Source organism: Pseudophryne corroboree, chromosome 3 (assembly GCF_028390025.1).
Source record: "Pseudophryne corroboree isolate aPseCor3 chromosome 3, aPseCor3.hap2, whole genome shotgun sequence".
Classification (NCBI taxonomy): Eukaryota; Metazoa; Chordata; class Amphibia; order Anura; family Myobatrachidae; genus Pseudophryne; species Pseudophryne corroboree.
This window is the reverse complement of record NC_086446.1, coordinates 2,233,165-2,255,341: the sequence shown is the minus strand read 5'-3', so window position 1 is coordinate 2,255,341 and position 22,177 is coordinate 2,233,165. Positions and strand designations below refer to the sequence as shown.

Below are 22,177 nucleotides of genomic sequence, written 5' to 3'. Positions count from 1 at the left end.
GTAACACACAGGAGGGCCCAATACAGTAACACACAGGGTGACATGGGACAGTGACACATAGTAGGACACAGGCCGTAACATACAGGGGTGACATGGGACAGTAACACACAGGGGGTCACAGGACAGTAACACACGGGGTGACATGGGACAGTAACACACAAAGGGGCACAGGACAGTAACACACGTGGGGTGACATAGGACAGTAACACACAGAGGGGCACAGGACAGTAACACACGGGGTGACATGGGACAGTAACACACAGAGGGGCACAGGACAGTAACACACGGGGGTGACATGGGACAGTACACACGGGGGTGACATGGGACAGTAACCAGTAGCAGATCTTGCCCGGGGCGCCGTCTTCTGGAGGGCACCGCACCATGGCAAGATCCGCTGCTGCTGCTGCCCTGTGAAAGGAAACTCTAGTTTCCCTTCGTGGGCTGCCCGCTGTGAAGGGAAACTAGACGCTACATGTCTAGTTTCCCTTCTTGGAGAGGACCTTAACTGTAATGATGTGCGGTGCGCGTTGATATCATCGCGCACCGTACAGCAAATGTCCTCTCCACGAAGGGAACTAGACGCATAGCGTCTAGTTTTGCTTCGTGGAGAGGACCTTTGCTGTGCGGTGCGCGATGACGTCATCGCGCACCACACATCCTACTACAGTACAGGAAGCGTAACTGACCACGCCCCCTGTATGAAGCCACGCCACCTAATGCAGCCCGAGGCGTAAGAAGCCTCGGAACTGGTCCTGCAAGTAACACATAGTAGGGCACAGGGCAGTAACACACTGGGAGGGGGGGGCACAGGGGCAATGAGCACATCACACAGACAGAACAGGGGTATCACTACCTGTCAGGGGACATCACCAGCTGTACACAATGTAGCTGGCTGCACAGTGCCACCATAGGCCTCCCAGCATACACACACTATGGGGACACTCACTACCATGGTAACAGGAAGTCTGGTCACTAAGGGGTTACCATGCAGAGCAGTCACCGCGGGGGAGGGGGGTCCTGCACTCATATACCGCCCCCTATATCACTAATCATCCCCCACACACACAGCTGGGAACCCCAGGCCGGAGTCCTCTGCAGCGGTACACCTCCGGAGCCCGGGACACGCCACTTCCGCTCTGTGCGTTCCACCCTACTTCCGTGTTCCCGCTCACTTCCGGTCCGTGCGGTCCACCACTCATTCATTCTGTGCGTTCCACTGCACTTCCGCGTATCACCTTACATCCGGCCTAATCCCCGCCCCCTGTGCTCCATAACAACATCCGAGTCTCTAAGAGGGAAGGAGCAGAGAGGAGACATCAGGTAATGGTGCTATATATTATTATTTTACAGGAGGAGCAGCCTGTGGTGTCCTGTTATTGTTATTATACAGGAGGAGCAGCCTGTGGTGTCCTGTTGTTATTATTATTATTATTATACAGGAAGAGCAGCCTGTGGTGTCCTGTTGTTGTTATTATTATGCAGGGTGAACAGCCTTTGGTGTCCTGTTGTTGTTGTTGTTGTTATTGTTATTATTATTATTATAATACAGGAGAAGCAGCCTGTGGTGTCCTGTTATTATTATTATTATTATTATACAGGGGGAGCAGCATTTGGTGTCCTGTTGCTGTTATTATTATTATTATACAGGAGGAGCAGCCTGTGGTGTCCTGTTGTTAGTATTATTATTATTATTATTATTATTATTATTATAATACAGGAGGAGCAGCCTGTGGTGTTCTGTTGTTGTTGTTATTATTATTATTATTATTATTATTATTATACAGGAGGAGCAGCATATGGTGTTCTATTGTTGTTATTAATATTATTATTTTCTCTGACGTCCTAGTGGATGCTGGGTACTCCGTAAGGACCCTGGGTACTCCGTAAGGACCATGGGGTATAGACGGGCTCCGCAGGAGACTGGGCACTCTTAAAAGAAAGATTAGGTACTATATCTGGTGTGCACTGGCTCCTCCCTCTATGCCCCTCCTCCAGACCTCAGTTAGTATCTGTGCCCGGCCAGAGCTGGATGCACTCTAGGGGCTCTCCTGAGCTTCCTAGAAAAGAAAGTATTTGTTAGGTTTTTTATTTTCAGTGAGATCTGCTGGCAACAGACTCACTGCTTCGTGGGACTGAGGGGAGAGAAGCGAACCTACCTTCTTGCAGCTAGCTTGGGCTTCTAAGGCTACTGGACACCATTAGCTCCAGAGGGATCGAACACAGGCCCAGTCCTCGGTCGTCCGGTCCCGGAGCCGCGCCGCCGTCCCCCTTGCAGAGCCAGAAGACGGAAGAACCAGGAGAAAATCGGCGGCTGAAGACTCCGGTCTTCAATAAGGTAGCGCACAGCACTGCAGCTGTGCGCCATTGCTCCCACAGCACACCACACGCTCCGGTCACTGGTGGGTGCAGGGCACTGGGGGGGGGGGGCGCCCTGGGCAGCAATTTGATTACCTTTTGGCAATAAAAACACACATAATACAGTCTAGCACTGTATATGTGTAAAAAACCCCGCCATTAAAGTACATAAAAGGACAGAAGCCCACCACTGAGGGGGCCGGGCCTTCTTCCTCAGCAAACCGGCGCCATTTTCTCTTCACAGCTCCGCTGGAAAGAAGCTCCCCAGGCTCTCCCCTGCAGTATCCTGGTACACAAAGGGTGAAAAGAGAGGGGGGGGGGCACTTAAATTTAGGCGCAAAAAATTTGTATATACAGCAGCTACTGGGTAAACACTGAGTTTTAGTGTAATCCCTGGGTTATATAGCGCTGGGGTGTGTGCTGGCATACTCTCTCTCTGTCTCTCCAAAGGGCCTTGTGGGGGAACTGTCTTCAAATAGAGCATCCCCTGTGTGTGTGGTGTGTCGGTACGCGTATGTCGACATGTCTGAGGTAAAAGGCTCCTCTAAGGAGGTGATAGAGCGGATATGTGTGTGGGGGGGTGTCTCCGTCGACGACACCGACACCTGTTTGGATATGTGTAAGTGCTGAGGTAAAATTATTGCACAAAAGGTTAGGGAACAGAAATGAAATCTACCCTGGTCTGTCCCTATGTCACAGAGACCTTCAGAGTCTCTCTATGCTCACTATCCAAAATAACAATGTATCGACACGGAGTTTAACTCCACTGTCGACTACGATAATGCAAAGTTACAGCCAAGAGGGCTAAAAAATATTCAATATATGATTATTGGAATTAAAGATGATTTGCATATCACTGATGACTCATCTGTCCCTGACACGAGAGTACACATGTTAAGGGGAAGAATGCTGAGGTAAATTTCCCTCCTCTCATGAGGAAAAAGAGCGGGAATCTCCAGACAAGAGACGGCAGCTTCCCACAAGAGAATTCTCAGACTGTATCCTTTCCCCACTAGGGCCAGGAGGTGTTGAGAATCTTCCCCTAGGGTGTCCTGTTTGCACTAGCTATTCTCAGGGATCCTGCAGATAGTGTGCACATTCTAGTATACTACCCAGACCGGCGATTGTGTCGGCATGGGTTTATAGCGCTGTGGCAGCGTGGACAGGTACCTTATCAGCAGAGATTGAGACCCTAGTATGCATATAAATATATTAAGATGCTGTCTTAAGTGATAGATATATAATTATAAAGCATGCCCAAAGGGACATGAGTATACTGGGTCCTAGAGTCAAAGCTATGTCGATTTCTGCTTGACGTGTCCTGTAGAATATACATTGGACAGATGATGCCGACTTAAGAGGCATATGGGAGGCTGAGGATTGTGCGGAGAAAGGTTCTCGGGCCTGGTCTCCACAGCTATAGTGGGTGATTCTGCTAGTTTGCCCTATATTCCTGCACAGCCTAGGAAAGCACGACATTATTAAATGCAGCTTTTCGAAAAAAGAAACAAGAAAGTCTGAGGTGCGTCCTTTCTTGTCAGAGCCGGGGGCAGAGGAAATAAGCTGTACAACACAGCTAGTCCCCAGGAACAGAAGTCCTCCCCGGCCTCTACAAAAATCCACCGCATGTCGCTGGGGCTCCACAGGCGGAGCTAGGCCCGGTGGGGACACGCCTTCGTAAGTTCAGCCACAAGTGGGTTCACTCCCTGTTAGATCCCTGGGCAATAGAAATTGTGTCGCAGGGATACAGGCTGGACTGTGAGAAGATGCCTCCCCAAGAGAGGGAGCCAGTGTTAACTGCAATTCACAATTTGTATCTTCAACAGGTGGTGGTCAAGGGTCCCCTCCTTCAACAAGAGGGTGTTATTATTCGACCATGTTGTAATCCCGAAACCAGACGGTTCGGTTAGACCCATATTGAATTAAAATCCCTGAACATATACCTGAAAAGGTTCAAGTTCAAGATGGAATCGCTAAGAGTGGTCATTGCAAGCCTGAAAAGGGGGAGACTTTATCGTGAATCGGGACATAAGGGATGCATACCTTCAGGTCCCCATTTATCCACCTCATCAAGCGTACCTCAGAATTGCGGTTCGGGATTGTCATTACCAATTTCACCAAGGTAATGGCGGATATGATGGTGCTCCTGCGGAAGCAAGGTGTCACTATTATCACATACTTGGATGATCTCCTCATAAAAGCGAGATCAAGAGAGCAGTTGCTGGACAGCGTATCACTTTCTCTGGAAGTGAAACGGCAACACGACTGGATTCTATATATTCCGAAGTCGCAGTTGGTTCCTACAGCTCATCTGCCTCGCCTAGGCATGATCCTAGACACAGACCAGAAAAGGGTTTATCTCCCGATAGAGAGAGCTCAGGAGCTCATGACACTGGTCAGGAATCTATTGAAAACCAAAACAGGTGTCAGTGCATCACTGCACTCGAGTCCTGGGAAGGATGGTGGCGTCATACGAGGCCATCCCCTTCGGCAGGTTCCATGCGAGGACCTTCCAATGGGACTTACTAGACAAGTGGTCCGGATCACATCTTCAGATGCATCGGTTAATCACCCTATCCCCCAGGGCCAGGGTGTCTCTCCTGTGGTGGCTGCGGAGTGCTCACCTTCTCGAGGGCCGCAGATTCGGCATTCAGGACTGGGTCCTGGTGACCACGGATGCAAGCCTCCGAGGGTGGGGGGCAGTTACACAGGGAAGAAATTTCCAAGGTTTGTGGTCAAGTCAACAGACTTGCCTTCACATCAATATCCTGGAACTAAGGGCCATATACAACGCCCTAAGTCAAGCGGAGATCCTGCTTCGCGACCAACCGGTTCTGATCCAGTCAGACCGGAGGGGCTCATGTAAACCGCCAAGCGGCACAAGGAGCAGGGTGGCGAGGGTAGAAGCCACCAGAATTCTTCGCTGGGCGGAGAATCAAGTAAGCGCACTGTCAGCAGTGTTCATTCCGGGAGCGACCTCCACCCGGGAGAGTGGGGACTTCATCGGGAAGTCTTCACGCAGTTTGCAAATTGATGGGAAATGCCTCAGATGGACTTGATGGCGTCTCACCTCAATTAAAAGCTAAAAAACGGTTTTACGCCAGGACAAGGGACCCTCAGGCGATAGCTGTGGTCGCACTAGTAACACCGTGGGTGTTCCAGTCGGTCTAGGTATTCCCTCCTCTTCCTCTCATACCCAAGGGCTGAGAATTGTAATAAAAGGAGGAGGGAGAACAATATTTTTTGCTCCGGATTGGCCAAGAAGAACTTGGTACCCAGAACTACAAGAAATTATCTCAGAGGACCCATAGCCTCTGCCGCTCAGACAGGACCTGCTGCAGCAGGGGCCCTCTCTGTTCCAAGACTTACCGCGGCTGCGTTTGACGGCATGGCGGTTGAACGCCGGATCCTAAAGGAAAAGGGCATTCCGGATGAAGTCATTCCTACGCTGATAAAAGCTAGGAAGGATGTGACAGCAAAACATTATCACCACATATGGCAAAAATATGTTGCTTGGTGTGAGGCCAGGAAGGCCCCAACAGAGGAATTCCAGCGGGGTCGATTTCTGCACTTCCTACAGTCAGGAGTGACTATGGGCCTAAAATTGGGATCCATAAAAGTCCAGATTTTGGCTCTATCTATTTTCTTTCAAAAAGAACTGGCTTCACTGCCTGAAGTTCAGACGTTTGTTAAGGGAGTGCTGCATATTCAGCCCCTTTTGTGCCTCCGGTGGCACCTTGGGATCTCAACGTGGTGTTGGATTTCCTAAAATCACATTGGTTTGAGCCACTTAAGACCGTGGAGTTAAAATATCTCACGTGGAAGGTGGTCATGCTATTGGCCTTGGCTTTGGCCAGGCGGGTGTCAGAATTAGCGGCTTTGTCGTGTAAAAGCCCATATCTGATTTTCCATATGGACAGGGCAGAATTGAGTACTCGTCCCCAATTTCTTCCTAAGGTGTTATCAGCGTTTCATGTGAACCAACCTATTGTGGTGCCTGCGGCTACTCGGGACTTGGAGGAGTCCAAGTTGTCACAACTGAGGGCCTGAGCTGACGGGAGGCAGCCTCAGTTGTAGGGGCTGAGATGTACCGGAACCTGGGAGGTTGTATCAGACCCCTGGACATGTAAGTAACATGAAGAAGAACCGCCCGAAGGCGTGACCACGACAACTTGAATAAAAGTCAATGATGTTTATTTATGACAAACTCCATGCATCACAGTAGCAGTAAAAGAAACCTAAAATCAGCAGAGAAATAATACAGTTCCTGGGTACTACAGGGGCAGGGGCCACAGAGCTCTGGTAGTATGAGACAGTTCTTATTATCTGCGAGTTGGAAAGTCCTTACCAGGCCTGACTGTAGCAATGAAGAAAGCCCAGGATCGTATCAGCTGGTGTTCCAGGGAAAGCTGGACTGCTGTAAATAAAATAGCTGCTGTGGGTTCTGGTTGGAACCAGACAGATGTTGGCACGGAGTGGATACTGGCTGGAACCAGTTAAATAATAAATGAAGCTTGAGAGCGATGCAATATGAATGAAATGTAGAGTTTGAGAGCGGAGAAATAATAATACCGGTGGAGAGTGGTAAACTGTAGAAAGGACACCGGCCCTTTAAGAGAAGCTGTACTCTGCTGGAAGCTGGGCTGGAAGCAGGTAATGTTGTAGCTGGAAACAGATGAATCCACAATGGATCGGAGAGTCAGGCTACAACGCAGGTGGAATGCTGGTGCGGGTCTCTATGGTGGAAGTCTTGAGACAGGAGCTGGAACCTGGAAGACAATCACAGGAGAGAGACAAACAGGAACTAGGTTTGACAACCAAAGCACTGACGCCTTCCTTGCTCAGGCACAGTGTATTTATACCTGCAGCAAGGAAGGGATTGGCTAGGCAATTATGCAGATTATCAATACTGAGAACAGATTGGTGGAAATGATCAGCTGACAGAATCCAAGATGGCTGCGCCCATGCAGACACTTGGAGGGAAGTTTGGTTTGTAATCCATGTGGTAATGAAAACAGTAATGGCGGCGCCGGCCACCGGAGACAGGAGGCGCCAAGCTGACAGGTGCACATCCAACCACGCGGACACAGCGGAGGCCGCGGCTGACGTAATCGCCACTCAGACACTCTGCATGCAGAAGCTCAGGGACGGCGGCGGAGGCCGCGGGAGACGCCATGCCAGGTGTAATATGGCGTTTACTGTGATAGCGTCTCAGAGTGACAGGAGAGGATACAGGAATGTAAACATCAGGATAACAGATGGAATCCGGTCCTGGAGCGCTGAGCCAGCCTTAGGAGGCATCTGATGGGTAAGAAATGGCGTCCAGATACCCGGATCGTGACAGCACCCCCCCCTTTAGGAGTGGCCCCAGGACACTTCTTTGGCTTTTGAGGAAACTTGGAATGGAATCTCCGGACCAAGGCAGGAGCATGGACATCAGAAGCATTGGTCCATGAACGTTCCTCAGGGCCATAACCCTTCCAGTCAATAAGATATTGTAGTTGACCGTAACGGTGACGTGAGTCCAGGATCTTGGCTACTTCATACTCAACGCCTCGTTGAGTTTGGACTTTCGGAGTTGGAGGAAGTGAGGAATGAAACCGATTCAAGATCAGCGGTTTCAACAGGGAAACATGGAATGTCCTGGGTATTTTTAAGAAGGGAGGCAACTGAAGTCTGTAAGCAACAGGATTGATGACTTGTTCAATCTTGAAAGGACCGATATAGCGAGGTGCAAACTTCATACTGGGAACTCTTAACCTCAAATTCTTCGTGGATAACCATACCCGATCACCCACCTTGAGAGCAGGAACTGCTCGACGCTTATTATCCGCAAACTTCTTGTACCTGAACGATGCCTTGAGCAGAGCTGATCGTACGCTCTTCCAGATATTGGCAAACTGATGCAAGGTGATATCCACTGCGGGAACAGAAGTTGCTGGAAGCGGTTGGAACTCAGGGACTTTAGGGTGGAATCCAAAGTTAGTGAAGAATGGTGTTGAAGCAGATGAAGAATGATACTGGTTGTTATGACAGAACTCGGCCCAGGGAAGTAATTGAACCCAGTCATCTTGAGAGGAGGACACATAGATGCGGAGGAAGGCCTCCAAGTCCTGATTCACCCTCTCGGTTTGACCATTGGTCTGAGGATGGTAAGCCGTAGAAAACTTTAGCTTGACTTGGAGGACTTGACATAAACTTCGCCTGAATTTGGCTGTGAATTGAACTCCTCGATCTGAGATAATTTCTTCAGGAAGACCGTGGAGTCGGAAGATCTCTTGTATGAATACTTGAGCCAACTTGGAAGCTGACGGAAGACCGGTGAGAGGAATGAAGTGTGCCATCTTGGTGAACCGGTCAACTACCACCCAGATGGTATTGAACTTGTTGCACATGGGTAAATCTGTAATAAAATCCATCGACAAATGGGTCCAAGGTCGACGGGGAACAGATAGTGGAACCAGTTGCCCCGCAGGCGACTGGCGGGATACCTTATGTTGAGCACACTTTGGGCAAGATGCAATAAACTCCAAGACGTCCTTTTTCAGAGTTGGCCACCAATAGGACCTAGAGATAAACTCCAGGGTTTTTTGGATACCTGTATGTCCGGCAAAACGGGAAGCATGGGCCCAATGCATGAGCTTCTTCCTTAGCATCGGTTTCACAAAACTTTTCCCTGATGGGGGCGTAGAGTCCATCCCTACCGTGGAGAATGCCAACGGATTTATAATAGGATGCTTGTCTGAAGACTCTGACTCATTTTCTTGCTCCCATGAGCGGGAAAGGGCATCGGCCTTGCGATTCTGAGAGCCCGGACAGAACTGGAGTTTAAAGTCGAACCTGGAAAAGAAAAGTGCCCATCTGGCCTGACGAGGGTTGAGACATTGTGCGCCTTTCAGATATAAAAGGTTCTTGTGGTCTGTAAGTATGGTGATTGAATGAGAAGCTCCCTCCAACAGATACCTCCACTCTTCTAGAGCGAGCTTGATGGCTAGCAACTCCTGGTCGCCAATGGCATAGTTGCGCTCAGCTGGGGAGAACTTCCGGGAGAAGAAACTGCAAGGGTGTAAATGGCCATCTTTAGCCCTCTGAGATAACACCGCTCCTACTCCAACGGAGGAGGCATCCACCTCTAAGATGAAAGGAGAGTCGATGTCAGGCTGTTTCAGAACAGGCGCAGAGATGAACCTTTGTTTTAAAAGATGAAATGCTTGCATGGCTTCTTCAGACCACTTGGACGGGTTAGCACCCTTCTTAGTGAAAGCAGTAATAGGCGCCACAATGGTGGAAAAGTCTCGTATAAACTTTCGGTAATAGTTGGCGAACCCCAAGAACCTCTGGACCCCTTTGAGGGTTAAGGGTATCGGCCAATTTTGGATTGCTTGTAATTTCTCAGGATCCATCTCTAGTCCGGAACCGGACACAATGTACCCTAGAAACGGAATGGACTTGACTTCAAAGACGCATTTCTCTAATTTGCAATAGAGATGATTGACACGGAGACGGGACAGAACCTCTTTAACCCAAAAACGATGTTCCTCTAAATCGTTGGCAAAAATGAGGATATCGTCTAGATAGACCACGACATGACGGTATAGAATGTCTCTGAAGATCTCATTGACAAAATGCTGGAAGACAGCTGGAGCATTGCTCAATCCGAAGGGCATGACGAGGTACTCATAATGTCCGTCACGGGTGTTAAAGGCAGTCTTCCACTCGTCACCCTCACGGATCCGGATGAGATTGTATGCACCTCTCAAGTCCAGCTTTGTAAAGATGGTAGCTCCGCTAACTCTGTCAAAGAGCTCAGTAATCAGGGGTAAAGGATAACGGTTCTTGATGGTAATGTCGTTCAAACCTCTGTAGTCGATGCACGGCCGCAGACCACCATCTTTCTTTTTTACAAAAAAGAAGCCTGCGCCGGCTGGGGAAGAAGAAGGTCGAATGAACCCCTTTGCTAGGTTCTCTTTAATGTATTCCTCCATAGAATGCGTCTCAGGCAGAGACAACGGATAAGTTCGGCCTCGAGGTGGAACCTTCCCTGGAGCGAGATCAATCGGGCAGTCCCATTCTCTATGAGGAGGAATGATATCAGCAGAAGCTTTACTGAACACATCCGTGAAATCTTGATATGGAGGAGGTGGAACATCAGACGACCTGGGGGAGGAAGAACAGATAGGCAATACTTTAAACAAACATGTCTCAGCACAGGAGGAACCCCATGCCAGGATTTGCGTAGTCGTCCAATCAATTGTAGGATTGTGAAGACGGAGCCATGGAAGGCCCAGGACCACAGGATGTGTGGCTCTTGGAATCACTAAAAAAGAAATAAGTTCGGAATGAAGAACTCCCACTCTCAGACGAACTGGTAGAGTCCTTTAAAGAAATAACTGCATCAAAAATGTTGCTGCCATCCACGGCAGTTAAAGAAATGGACGAAGGAAGTCTCTCGGTGGGTAGGGACCACCGTTTAACATAGGCTTCGGTAATAAAGTTCCCAGCTGCTCCGGAATCAAGGAGGGCAATGACGTTCCGATAACGTTGAGCAACTTGAAGCGAGACTGGGAGATTACAATCTTGAGGAGATGGAGAGGAGATCATTACTCCTAGCCGGCCCTCTCCTTGGCGAGCTAGGATTTGGAGTTTCCCGGACGTTTGGGACAGGCATTAATGGTGTGAGACGGAGCTGCACAATAAAGACAGAGAGACTCGGAGAGACGTCTTCGGCGCTCAGCAGGAGTTAAACGGGAACGGCCAATTTGCATGGGCTCATCTTTAGTTGGTGACAGTTGGCGAGGAGGAGGAGCAGAAGATTTTGGAGCAGATGATCTTCCACGCTCAGTTGCTCTCTCTCTGAAACGTAAATCAACTTTCGTGCAGAGTGAGATTAGCTCATCTAACTTAGAGGGTAAGTCTCTGGTAGCTAACTCATCTTTAATACGCTCAGATAAGCCATGCCAGAATGCAGCATACAGGGCCTCGTCGTTCCATGCCAGTTCGGATGCCAGGATCTGGAACTGTATCAGATATTGTCCTACAGTACGTGACCCCTGGCGTAAACGGAGAATCTCGGATGAAGCTGAGGTTACCCGGCCTGGCTCGTCGAAGATGCGCCTGAATGTTGACACGAATGCAGCGTAAGAAGATAGCAGGGTGTCGGACCTCTCCCATAACGGTGATGCCCAATCAAGGGCTGAGCCACTGAGAAGAGAAATAATGTAGGCAATTTTTGTACGGTCACTGGGAAAATTGCCAGGTTGTAGCTCAAACTGAATCTCACACTGGTTGAGAAATCCCCTGCAGAATCTTGGAGATCCGTCAAATTTTGCTGGCGTTGGAAGATGAAGACGTGGAGCAGAAATGGGTAAGGTGGGTGGGGTTATAGCTGGAGTCACTGTGATTGACGCACCAGACGCGCCTGATCCACGGAGAGTTGTCTGAATCCCATCCAGCCGAGTAGAGAAATCCTGGAGACAGCGGATGATGTGGCCCTGTGCAGCCTCCTGATGTTCTAGTCGGGCTGCCAGTTCTTGCATCGGCCTGGCCGCTTGATCCTGGTCTCCGGCTGGATTCATTAGGTCAGTGCTTACTGTCACAACTGAGGGCCTGAGCTGACGGGAGGCAGCCTCAGTTGTAGGGGCTGAGATGTACCGGAACCTGGGAGGTTGTATCAGACCCCTGGACATGTAAGTAACATGAAGAAGAACCGCCCGAAGGCGTGACCACGACAACTTGAATAAAAGTCAATGATGTTTATTTATGACAAACTCCATGCATCACAGTAGCAGTAAAAGAAACCTAAAATCAGCAGAGAAATAATACAGTTCCTGGGTACTACAGGGGCAGGGGCCACAGAGCTCTGGTAGTATGAGACAGTTCTTATTATCTGCGAGTTGGAAAGTCCTTACCAGGCCTGACTGTAGCAATGAAGAAAGCCCAGGATCGTATCAGCTGGTGTTCCAGGGAAAGCTGGACTGCTGTAAATAAAATAGCTGCTGTGGGTTCTGGTTGGAACCAGACAGATGTTGGCACGGAGTGGATACTGGCTGGAACCAGTTAAATAATAAATGAAGCTTGAGAGCGATGCAATATGAATGAAATGTAGAGTTTGAGAGCGGAGAAATAATAATACCGGTGGAGAGTGGTAAACTGTAGAAAGGACACCGGCCCTTTAAGAGAAGCTGTACTCTGCTGGAAGCTGGGCTGGAAGCAGGTAATGTTGTAGCTGGAAACAGATGAATCCACAATGGATCGGAGAGTCAGGCTACAACGCAGGTGGAATGCTGGTGCGGGTCTCTATGGTGGAAGTCTTGAGACAGGAGCTGGAACCTGGAAGACAATCACAGGAGAGAGACAAACAGGAACTAGGTTTGACAACCAAAGCACTGACGCCTTCCTTGCTCAGGCACAGTGTATTTATACCTGCAGCAAGGAAGGGATTGGCTAGGCAATTATGCAGATTATCAATACTGAGAACAGATTGGTGGAAATGATCAGCTGACAGAATCCAAGATGGCTGCGCCCATGCAGACACTTGGAGGGAAGTTTGGTTTGTAATCCATGTGGTAATGAAAACAGTAATGGCGGCGCCGGCCACCGGAGACAGGAGGCGCCAAGCTGACAGGTGCACATCCAACCACGCGGACACAGAGGAGGCCGCGGCTGACGTAATCGCCACTCAGACACTCTGCATGCAGAAGCTCAGGGACGGCGGCGGAGGCCGCGGGAGACGCCATGCCAGGTGTAATATGGCGTTTACTGTGACAGCGTCTCAGAGTGACAGGAGAGGATACAGGAATGTAAACATCAGGATAACAGATGGAATCTGGTCCTGGAGCGCTGAGCCAGCCTTAGGAGGCATCTGATGGGTATGAAATGGCGTCCAGATACCCGGATCGTGACACAAGTTGCTGGACGTAGTCTGGGCTCTGAAAATCTATGTTTCCAGGACGGCTGGAGTCAGAAAAACTGACTCGCTATGTATCCTGCATGCACCCAGCTTGCAACCAACAAGCTGGGTGCTCCTGCTTCAAAGCAGACTATTGCTCGCTGGATCTGTAGCACGATTCAGCTTGCACATTCTGCGGCTGGACTGCCGCATCCTAAATCAGTAAAAGCCCATTCCACGAGGAAGGTGGGCTCTTCTTGGGCGGCTGCCCGAGGGGTCTCGGCTTTACAACTTTGCCGAGCTGCTACTTGGTCGGGTTCAAACACTTTTGCAAAATTCTACAAGTTTGATACCCTGGCTGAGGAGGACCTTGAGTTTGCTCATTCGGTGCTGCAGAGTCATCCGCACTCTCCCGCCCGTTTGGGAGCTTTGGTATAATCCCCATGGTCCTTACAGAGTACCCAGCATCCACTAGGACGTCAGAGAAAATAAGAATTTACTCACCGGTAATTCTATTTCTCGTAGTCCGTAGTGGATGCTGGGAGCCCGTCCCAAGTGCGGACTCTCTGCAATACATGTATATAGTTATTGCTTAACTAAAGGGTTATTGTTATAAGCCATCTGTTGAATGAGGCTCAGTTGTTGTTCATACTGTTAACTGGGTATGGTTATCACAAGTTGTACGGTGTGATTGGTGTGGCTGGTATGAGTCTTACCCTGGATTCCAAATCCTTTCCTAGTAATGTCAGCTCTTCCAGGCACAGTTTCCCTAACTGAGGTCTGGAGGAGGGGCATAGAGGGAGGAGCCAGTGCACACCAGATATAGTACCTAATCTTTCTTTTAAGAGTGCCCAGTCTCCTGCGGAGCCCGTCTATACCCCATGGTCCTTACGGAGTACCCAGGGTCCTTACGGAGTACCCAGCATCCACTACGGACTACGAGAAATAGAATTACCGGTGAGTAAATTCTTATTATTATTATTATACAGGGGGAGCGGCCTGTGGTGTTCTGTTGTTGTTGTTGTTGTTGTTGTTGTTGTTGTTGTTGTTGTTGTTGTTATTATTATTATTATTATTATTATACAGGAGGAGTGGCCTGTTGTGTTCTGTTGTTGTTGTTATTATTGATATACAGGGTCAGCTGCCTGTGGTGTTCTGTTGTTGTTGTTGTTGTTGTTGTTGTTGTTGTTATTATTATTATTATTATTATACAGGGGGAGCAGCCTGTGGTGTCCTGTTAATAATATTATACAGGGGGAGCAGCCTGTGGTGTCCTGTTGTTGTTATTATTATTATACAGGGGGAGCAGCCTGTGGTGTCCTGTTGTGATTATTATTATTATTATTATTATTATTATTATTATTATACAGGGGAGTGGCCAGTGGTGTCCTAGTATTATTCTACAGGGGGAGCGGCCTGTTTTGTCCTGTTGTTGTTGTTGTTATAATTACAATTATACAGGGGGAGCAGCTTGTGGTAGGTGAGGGGATCTGGGAGTGTCACAGTGACGTCACTTATATCTGTAGTAATAATACAGGACATGACTGGGGAGGTGAGGGGATCTGGGAGTGTCACAGTGACATCACTTCTATCTATAGTAATGATTAGTTAGCTCCATTTTGATTGAGTTCATTTTGACTTTTTAATGAACATTTCCACCAATACACAGGATTACACAGTAGTATAGAAGACATCCAAGGCGTGTGTGACACCCAGCAACCACAAACATGTGTCAGGAGAACTGAGCAGGTCCCAGAGACCCATCACGGTGCCTCCACCTCACTCACTGATACATGAGAGACACAGTGACCAGAAGATCCTGGAACTCACCAACAAGATCATTCAGGTGCTGGCTGGAGAGGTGACTGCTGGGAATGGGGCATTATACAGTAACATCAGGGGATGTGTCTGGGTGATGACTGGAGAGGTGACTGCTGAGAATGGGACATTATACAGTAACACCGGGGGATGTGTCTGGGTGATGACTGGAGAGGTGACTGCTGGGAATGGGACATTATACAGTAACACCAGCTGACGTGTCTGGGTGATGACTGGAGAGGTGACTGCTGGGAATGGGGCATTATACAGTAACACCAGGGGACGTGTCTGGGTGATGACTGGAGAGGTGACTGCTGGGAATGGGGCATTATACAGTAACACCAGGGGACGTGTCTGGGTGATGTCTGGAGAGGTGACTGCTGGGAATGGGACATTATACAGTAACACCGGGGGATGTGTCTGGGTGATGACTGGAGAGGTGACTGCTGGGAATGGGACATTATATAGTAACACCAGGGGACGTGTCTGGGTGATGACTGGAGAGGTGAATGCCGGGATTGGGACATTATACAATAACACCAGGGGATGTGTCTGGGTGATGACTGTATCACTGTGTGTGTCAGGTTCCTATAAGGAGTCAGGATATCAATGTCTATGTCTCCATGCAGGAGGGGGAGTATATAGAGGAACACAGGGGTCTGTACAAGGACGTGATGATGGAGAATCACCGGCCCCTCACATCACTGGGTAAGCGGAGACTGTCATGTATTGTACAGGGGAGAGCAGGTATGGGGGCCCCTATATACACACATCATCTGATAATCACATATATACACTGTACTCAGTCACTGTGTGTCTCCTACAGATGGAGCCAGTAACGGAGATACCCCAGAGAGATGTCCCCGTCCTCTGTATTCCCAGGATTGTACAGAGGAGAATCACAGGACCCCACAGGAGGATCAGGTAGGTGGGATTTAGGGTCTCACCAATAAACCAAAGTGACTGATACTATATGATCTGTAGAGGAGCTGTGTGTCTTATACACTGATATTATACTGTTTATTCCCAATGACATCACACATTATTTTATGGTTTATTTAGAGTGGAGATCTGGCTGAAGATACAGGGGGAGAAGAAGAGACGTATGTGACTGATAAAAAGGCAGAAAATATAGACCGAGAAGAAGAGACGTATGTGACTGATAAGAAGGCAGAAGATATAGAGGGAGAAGAAGAGACGTATGTGACTGATATAAAGGCAGAAGATACAGAGGGAGAAGAAGAGACGTATGTGACTGATATAAAGGCAGAAGATATAGAGGGAGAAGAAGAGACGTATGTGACTGATATAAAGGCAGAAGATATAGAGGGAGAAGAAGAGACGTATGTGACTGATATAAAGGCAGAAGATATAGAGAGAGAAGAAGAGGCGTATGTGACTGATATAAAGGCAGAAGATATAGAGGGAGAAGAAGAGACGTATGTGACTGATATAAAGGCAGAAGATATAGCGGGAGAAGAAGAGTCGTATGTGACTGATATAAAGGCAGAAGATCTAGAGGGAGAAGAAGAGACGTATGTGACTGATATAAAGGCAGAAGATCTAGAGGGAGAAGAAGAGACGTATATGACTGATATAAAGGCAGAAGATATAGAGGGAGAAGAAGAGACGTATGTGACTGATATGAAGGCAGAAGATATAGAGGGAGAAGAAGAGACGTATGTGAGGGGAGATCAGCAGTGTAAGGAGGAGGAGACAATCCCTACAGATATCAGCACAGGTGAGTAATAAACACATAAGGTTGATTATTAACATTTGTGCAGCGGGGTACACTGGGTTCCACAGGGATAACATTGGGGTGTAGAGTAGGATCTTCATCCGAGGCACCAACAGGCTAAAGCTTTGACTGTTCCCATGATACTCAGCGCCGCCTCCTCTATAACCCCGCCTCCGTGCATAGGCGCTCAGTTTGTAAGCTGGTGCCTGCAGCTAACAGGCAGGGCTGTTCCAACATCCCTGAAAAGAGCTTTTTAAAGTGAAGATTGAAGACTTCAAGGGTTGCAGTAGAGACACTGTCCGTGCTAGATATCATTCTGACATCTCCTGCTGCAGCTCCCTCACCTCCCCCAGTGGCGCTGTATTCTCCCGTGTCCCTGGTTGCCGGGTACTTACAGTAGAGGCTCCGGTTCTCTATTTCAGGCACACACACCAGCCACAGCTCTCCGGGATTGCGTGGCTGCATTCAGGGAGAAGGTAAGAGGGTCTCCCAGGCGGGACCCGCTGGAAATCGCGATCCGGCGCAGCTGTTAGGAGGCGGGCTGCACGGGCTGGCATGGACACTGTGTTAGTGCAGGGACCCCACTAGACCACCGGGGCAGGGGCACATGTCGGTTTTACCAAAAAACGTTTTTATATGGCCCACAGTACCCGGTGGTAAAGTCCAGCAAGGGGATAAGGCTCTGACCTGTAGCCCTTCCCCCAGCCTCATGGCGCCATTTGGAGTAAATGTTCCCGCCCTAAAGGTGCATCTCTCTCTCCCTCACTCCCTGTCAGAGTTTGGGCGCCATTACTGCATGCTGAGCTGATCCTGGGACTCTTTGGGCAAAGCCTCCTCTGTAAAGCCGCCTGCATCATCAGCGCTGTGCATTTTACAGGACACTTACGTATTCTACATGTCTGATGACAGTGTTCGTTAAGAAACGGTGCATTACTTCACGGTTATGTAGTACAAGTACCCTGTGATATACATCCAGTATTTACTGTGCATTGATATATCTATAAGCCTATATAGCTTTACTTAGTATTACTTAGTATTGCTAGTCCAGTGCAGTTTTATTGCATGTCATAATTTCTGCATTGTACATGTGACTGTGTGTGTGTGCATATAGCTGCTACGTGATTTCTATTCCGTGTATCTCCCTCAGATTGCTATCCCTATATTCTGTACCCTGAGGGGGGCTAAGTGCGTCAGGGTTATTATTTGATATAGGTGCTTCACAGACACATTAGAGGAAAACATAGCAGCAGAGGGTTCAGGTTCTGGGGATTCCCGACCCACCAGTGGGGCCGTAGCAACAGGGGTCCATAGTGACCCACCTTTGGCTACTTTCTCTACTCTACTAAGTACGCTGGTAACTAGACTTACGCTCCCTATGGGACCTTACGTGCTGATACAGCCACATATTGTCCCTGCGGTTAATCCGCCATGGGCAGATCTTCTGTCCAGTCAGTTACAGCAATTGAATCACTCATTGAACAAACAGAAACCTAACCCTCGCCTGCCTAAGACCAAGGGGTCCTCTAAGCGGACAGTTTCTTCCTCACATTCCACCCATGTTCCATACACTTCGTCTGATGAAGATGGCGTATATACTGACCCCTCAGACACTGATCCAGATGCTTCTGATGGGGAATCTATTTCACAGGTGGATGTTCTTGAACTGTTGGAGGCTATCAGGCTGATCCTTCAATTTGATGATTATCCAGAACTTGTTGTTACCTCTAAGAAACCAGATAGATTTAAACGTCAGAAGGTTATTAAACAACTTTTGCCTCATTATGACCACTTAGTTGACATACGTCAGGAATCCTGGGAAAATCCAGGAAAGAAATTCACACCTCACAAGAAGATGCTGGCTCGCTATCACCTCGCTACGGAGATAAGTAAAAATTGGGAAACACCACCGCCGGTGGATTCACAAGTGGCGCGGCTGGTGGTATCCTCTGCTCTGCCTGTTACTACCGTCACCTCTCTGAAAGAACAGACGGATAAGCGTGTGGAGGGTTGCTTAAAAGCTATTTACACCCTCGCAGGAGCTGTGCATCGACCCACTATTGCAGCTACTTGGGCTGCAGAAGCTATTGAAGCGTGGGCTCAGGAGGTGGAAACAGAGCTGCCATCCAATTTTTCTGATAATGTTAGACAATGTCTCTCGTATATTGTCACAGCATCTCATTACATTAAGGGGACGGCTTCTGATGCCGGTATTCTGGCGGCCAAGGCTTCTACTACATCCATTTTGGCTCGTCGGATTCTCTGGTTATGGTCCTGGTCTGTGGATCTGGACTCTAAGAAACCCTGGAAGTGCTCCCTTTTAAGGGAGACATTCTTTTTGGTGAGGATCTAAAGAAGATTGTGGCTGACTTGGCTTCTGCTAAGATGGCGTGTCTTCCTAGTACTGCTCCTTCGGTCCCGAAGGTTAAGAGTACTTCTTTCGATCCTTTCATCCTCCAGGTAAAGCAAAGGGTCAGGCGTACCCGAAACAGGCTCGCAATTCCAAAACCACTAAGCCCAAACCTAAACGTGCCTGGGCTGCCCATCAGCCTGCTTCCAAATCAGACAAGCCTACTGTATGATGGGACGGGCCTCCACCTGGGGGATCCCAGAGTGGGAGTCCAACTTCTAAGGTTTACCCAGGATTGGTTGAAGACCACCTTCAAGAATCGTCCCCCTCATCGATTTTGCCTGACGATCAGGTGAAGGCAAAAACTCTTCATTTGCTGGTACAATCCCTCCTGGACACAGGAGTGGTAGTACAGGTGCCTCTGGCTCAGATAGGCAAGGGGTACTATTCACCGCTGTTCCTAGTCCCGAAACCGAATAGTTCCTCCCGGCCCATTTTCAACCTCAAGTCCTTGAACAGGTTTGTGAGAGTCTCCAAGTTTCGAATGGAAACTCTTCGCTCTATTGTTCTGGCTTTGGAGCCTGGGAACTATATGGACATACAGGATGCTTACCTCAATATTCCAATTGCAGTGTCGCATCAGCTGTACCTGCGGTTTGCTATTGGCAACCTCCATTATCAATTTCGGGCTTTACCTTTTGGTTTGACCACGGCTCTGCAAGTCTTCATGAAGGTTGTGGCGGTAATGACGGAGTTACTCCGCCGTCAGGGTATCAGGATCCTACCGTATCTGGAGGACCTGCTGATCCTGGCGAATTCCCCAGAAATTCTCCTCCGTCATCTGGATCTGACGGTCCAGTTTCTGAAAGCCCACGGGTGGCTCATCAACTGCTCAGAGCATGGTGCACCTGGGGGTGTTGTTGTACACTCACAACCAGCGGTTGTTCTTGTCTCAGGAGAAGGTCCTGAACCTTCAGGACAGAATTTTATGCTTCCACTTTCGCCCACGAGTGTCGATTCACTCAGCGATACAAGTACTATATCTCATGGTGTCGGCTTTCAACATGGTGGAGTACGCTCAATTTCATTCCCGCCCTCTGCACAGATTGATTCTTGCCAAGTGGGACAGCCTACCTCACCGGATCAGGTCTCGCATGATCTCGTTGTCTCCGGAGGTGCGTCGGTCACTGAGCTGTTGGCTCCAAGACCAATGATTGAGCAGGGGTCATCCTTTCTAGATCTCCAACTGGGCCCACCTTATGACGGATGCCAGTCTGAGGGTCAACACTCCCTTCAGGGTCGGGGGACCAAGGAGGAGTCTCTCCTCCCAATAAACATTCTGGATTTGCGGGCAGTGTTCAATGCTCTGAACCTGGCCCAGCATCTGATACAAAATAGGCCTGTTCAGGTACAGTCAGACAACGCCACCACGGTGGCGTACATAAATCATCAAGGCGGCACTCGAAGCCGCATGGCAATGTTAAAGATTCTTCAGTGGGCGGAACGCCATCTGGCAGCCATATTGGCAGTGTTCATTCAGGGGGTCCTAAACTGGGAAGCTGACTTCCTCAGTCGTCAGGACGTACATGCCGGAGAGTGGAGCCTCCATCCAGAGGTATTTAAACTCCTAGTGGACAAGTGGGGCCTACCAGGAGTCTTGACATAATCATAAGGTTCCGGTCTTCAGAGCAAGGACAAGGGATCCACAAGCAGCATTCGTGGACGCACTGGCAATTCCATGGAACTTTCGGCTGCCGTACGTGTTCCCTCCGGTGTCACTTCTGCCAAGGGTGATAAGGAAGTTCAAGCAAGAAGGAGGAATACTACTTCTCATCGCTCCAGCGTGGCCCAGGTGGCATTGGTTCTCAGACCTGCAGGGTCTCTCGATAGAGCGTCCCCTTCTACTTCTGCAGCGCCCAGACCTCCTCATTCAGGGCCCTTGTGTCTACCAGGATTTGGCCCGGCTGGCTTTGACAGCATGGCTCTTGAAGCTTCAGTTCTGAGGGCCAAAGGATTTTCTCAGGCGGTTATTCAAATCATGTTGAAGGCCCGGAAACCGTCTTCTACTCGGATTTATCATAGGATCTGGAATTCTTACTTTGCTTGGTGCGCAGCTAACAGTCATGACACTTACAAGTTTAGTACGGCCAAACTTTTGGCCTTCTTGCAACAGAGCCTGACTTGGGCCTTCATCTGGCCTCCCTCAAGGTTCATATTTTTGCCTTGTCGGTTTGGTTTCAGAGAAAAATTGCGACTCTGCCTGATGTTCATACATTCACTCAGGGTGTATTGCGGATTCAACCTTCCTATGTCCCACCTGTGGCTCCTTGAGATTTGTCGGTTGCAAGAGTCTCCGTTTGCACCTCTTTAGTCTGCAGATCTTAAGTGGCTTTCTCTTAAGGTTTTATTTCTGCTGGCTATTGCCTCTGCTAAACGGGTTTCAGATTTGGGTGCCTTATCCTGTCGGTCTCCCTTTCTGATTTTTCACTGTAACCAGGCGGTTCTTCGGACACGCCCTGGTTATCTACCTAAGGTGGTGTCTTCTTTCCACCTTAACAAAGAGATTTTGGTTCCGGCCTTTATCTCTCCTGAATTGTCACCCAAAGAGCGGTCTTTGGACGTGGTACGGGCTCTCCGTGTTACCAGCGGCAGGTCGCGCCGGCTCCCGGCCATTGCTATGCAGCGGGGCCGGCGCGTCACTTCCGCAGCTGGCTCCCGACCGGTTGCCTAGCAACCTGAGACACCGGGCGGACACTCTACACTGCAGTCCCGTCTGTTACTAAGCAGCCGGGACGCTGCACCCAGCACGCTACGCCAGCTAAGGTATCAGGATCAGGGGGCTGGGCTGCCTTGCTATTGGGCTGCAGGGGTTTTTAAGGGATCCAGACCAGGACAGCCTCGTCGGTGATAGCTTCCTGTGGAGCTGCTTCCTGGCCCTGGAGAGTTCCTGTGCAGCCTTCCAGTCCTGTGACCCTGTATCCTGAGTCCTGGTGTCTGGAGTCTGATCTTTGGAAACGTTACAGCCTTCCAC

The 22,177-nt window shown here is 49.2% G+C and overlaps 1 protein-coding gene across 1 annotated transcript in view; it reads left to right on the top strand.

The window, feature by feature from the left end:
• LOC135056516 (oocyte zinc finger protein XlCOF7.1-like) overlaps window positions 1–22,177 on the top strand; it is a 124,245-nt gene that overhangs the window by 95,126 nt on the left and 6,942 nt on the right. Inside the window, exons 10-13 of the mRNA XM_063961818.1 lie at window positions 14,931–15,104; window positions 15,691–15,769; window positions 15,888–15,985; window positions 16,124–16,802. Of these exons, the coding sequence (XP_063817888.1) occupies window positions 14,931–15,104; window positions 15,691–15,769; window positions 15,888–15,985; window positions 16,124–16,802 (1,030 nt within the window). The remainder of the gene's footprint in view (window positions 1–14,930; window positions 15,105–15,690; window positions 15,770–15,887; window positions 15,986–16,123; window positions 16,803–22,177) is intronic.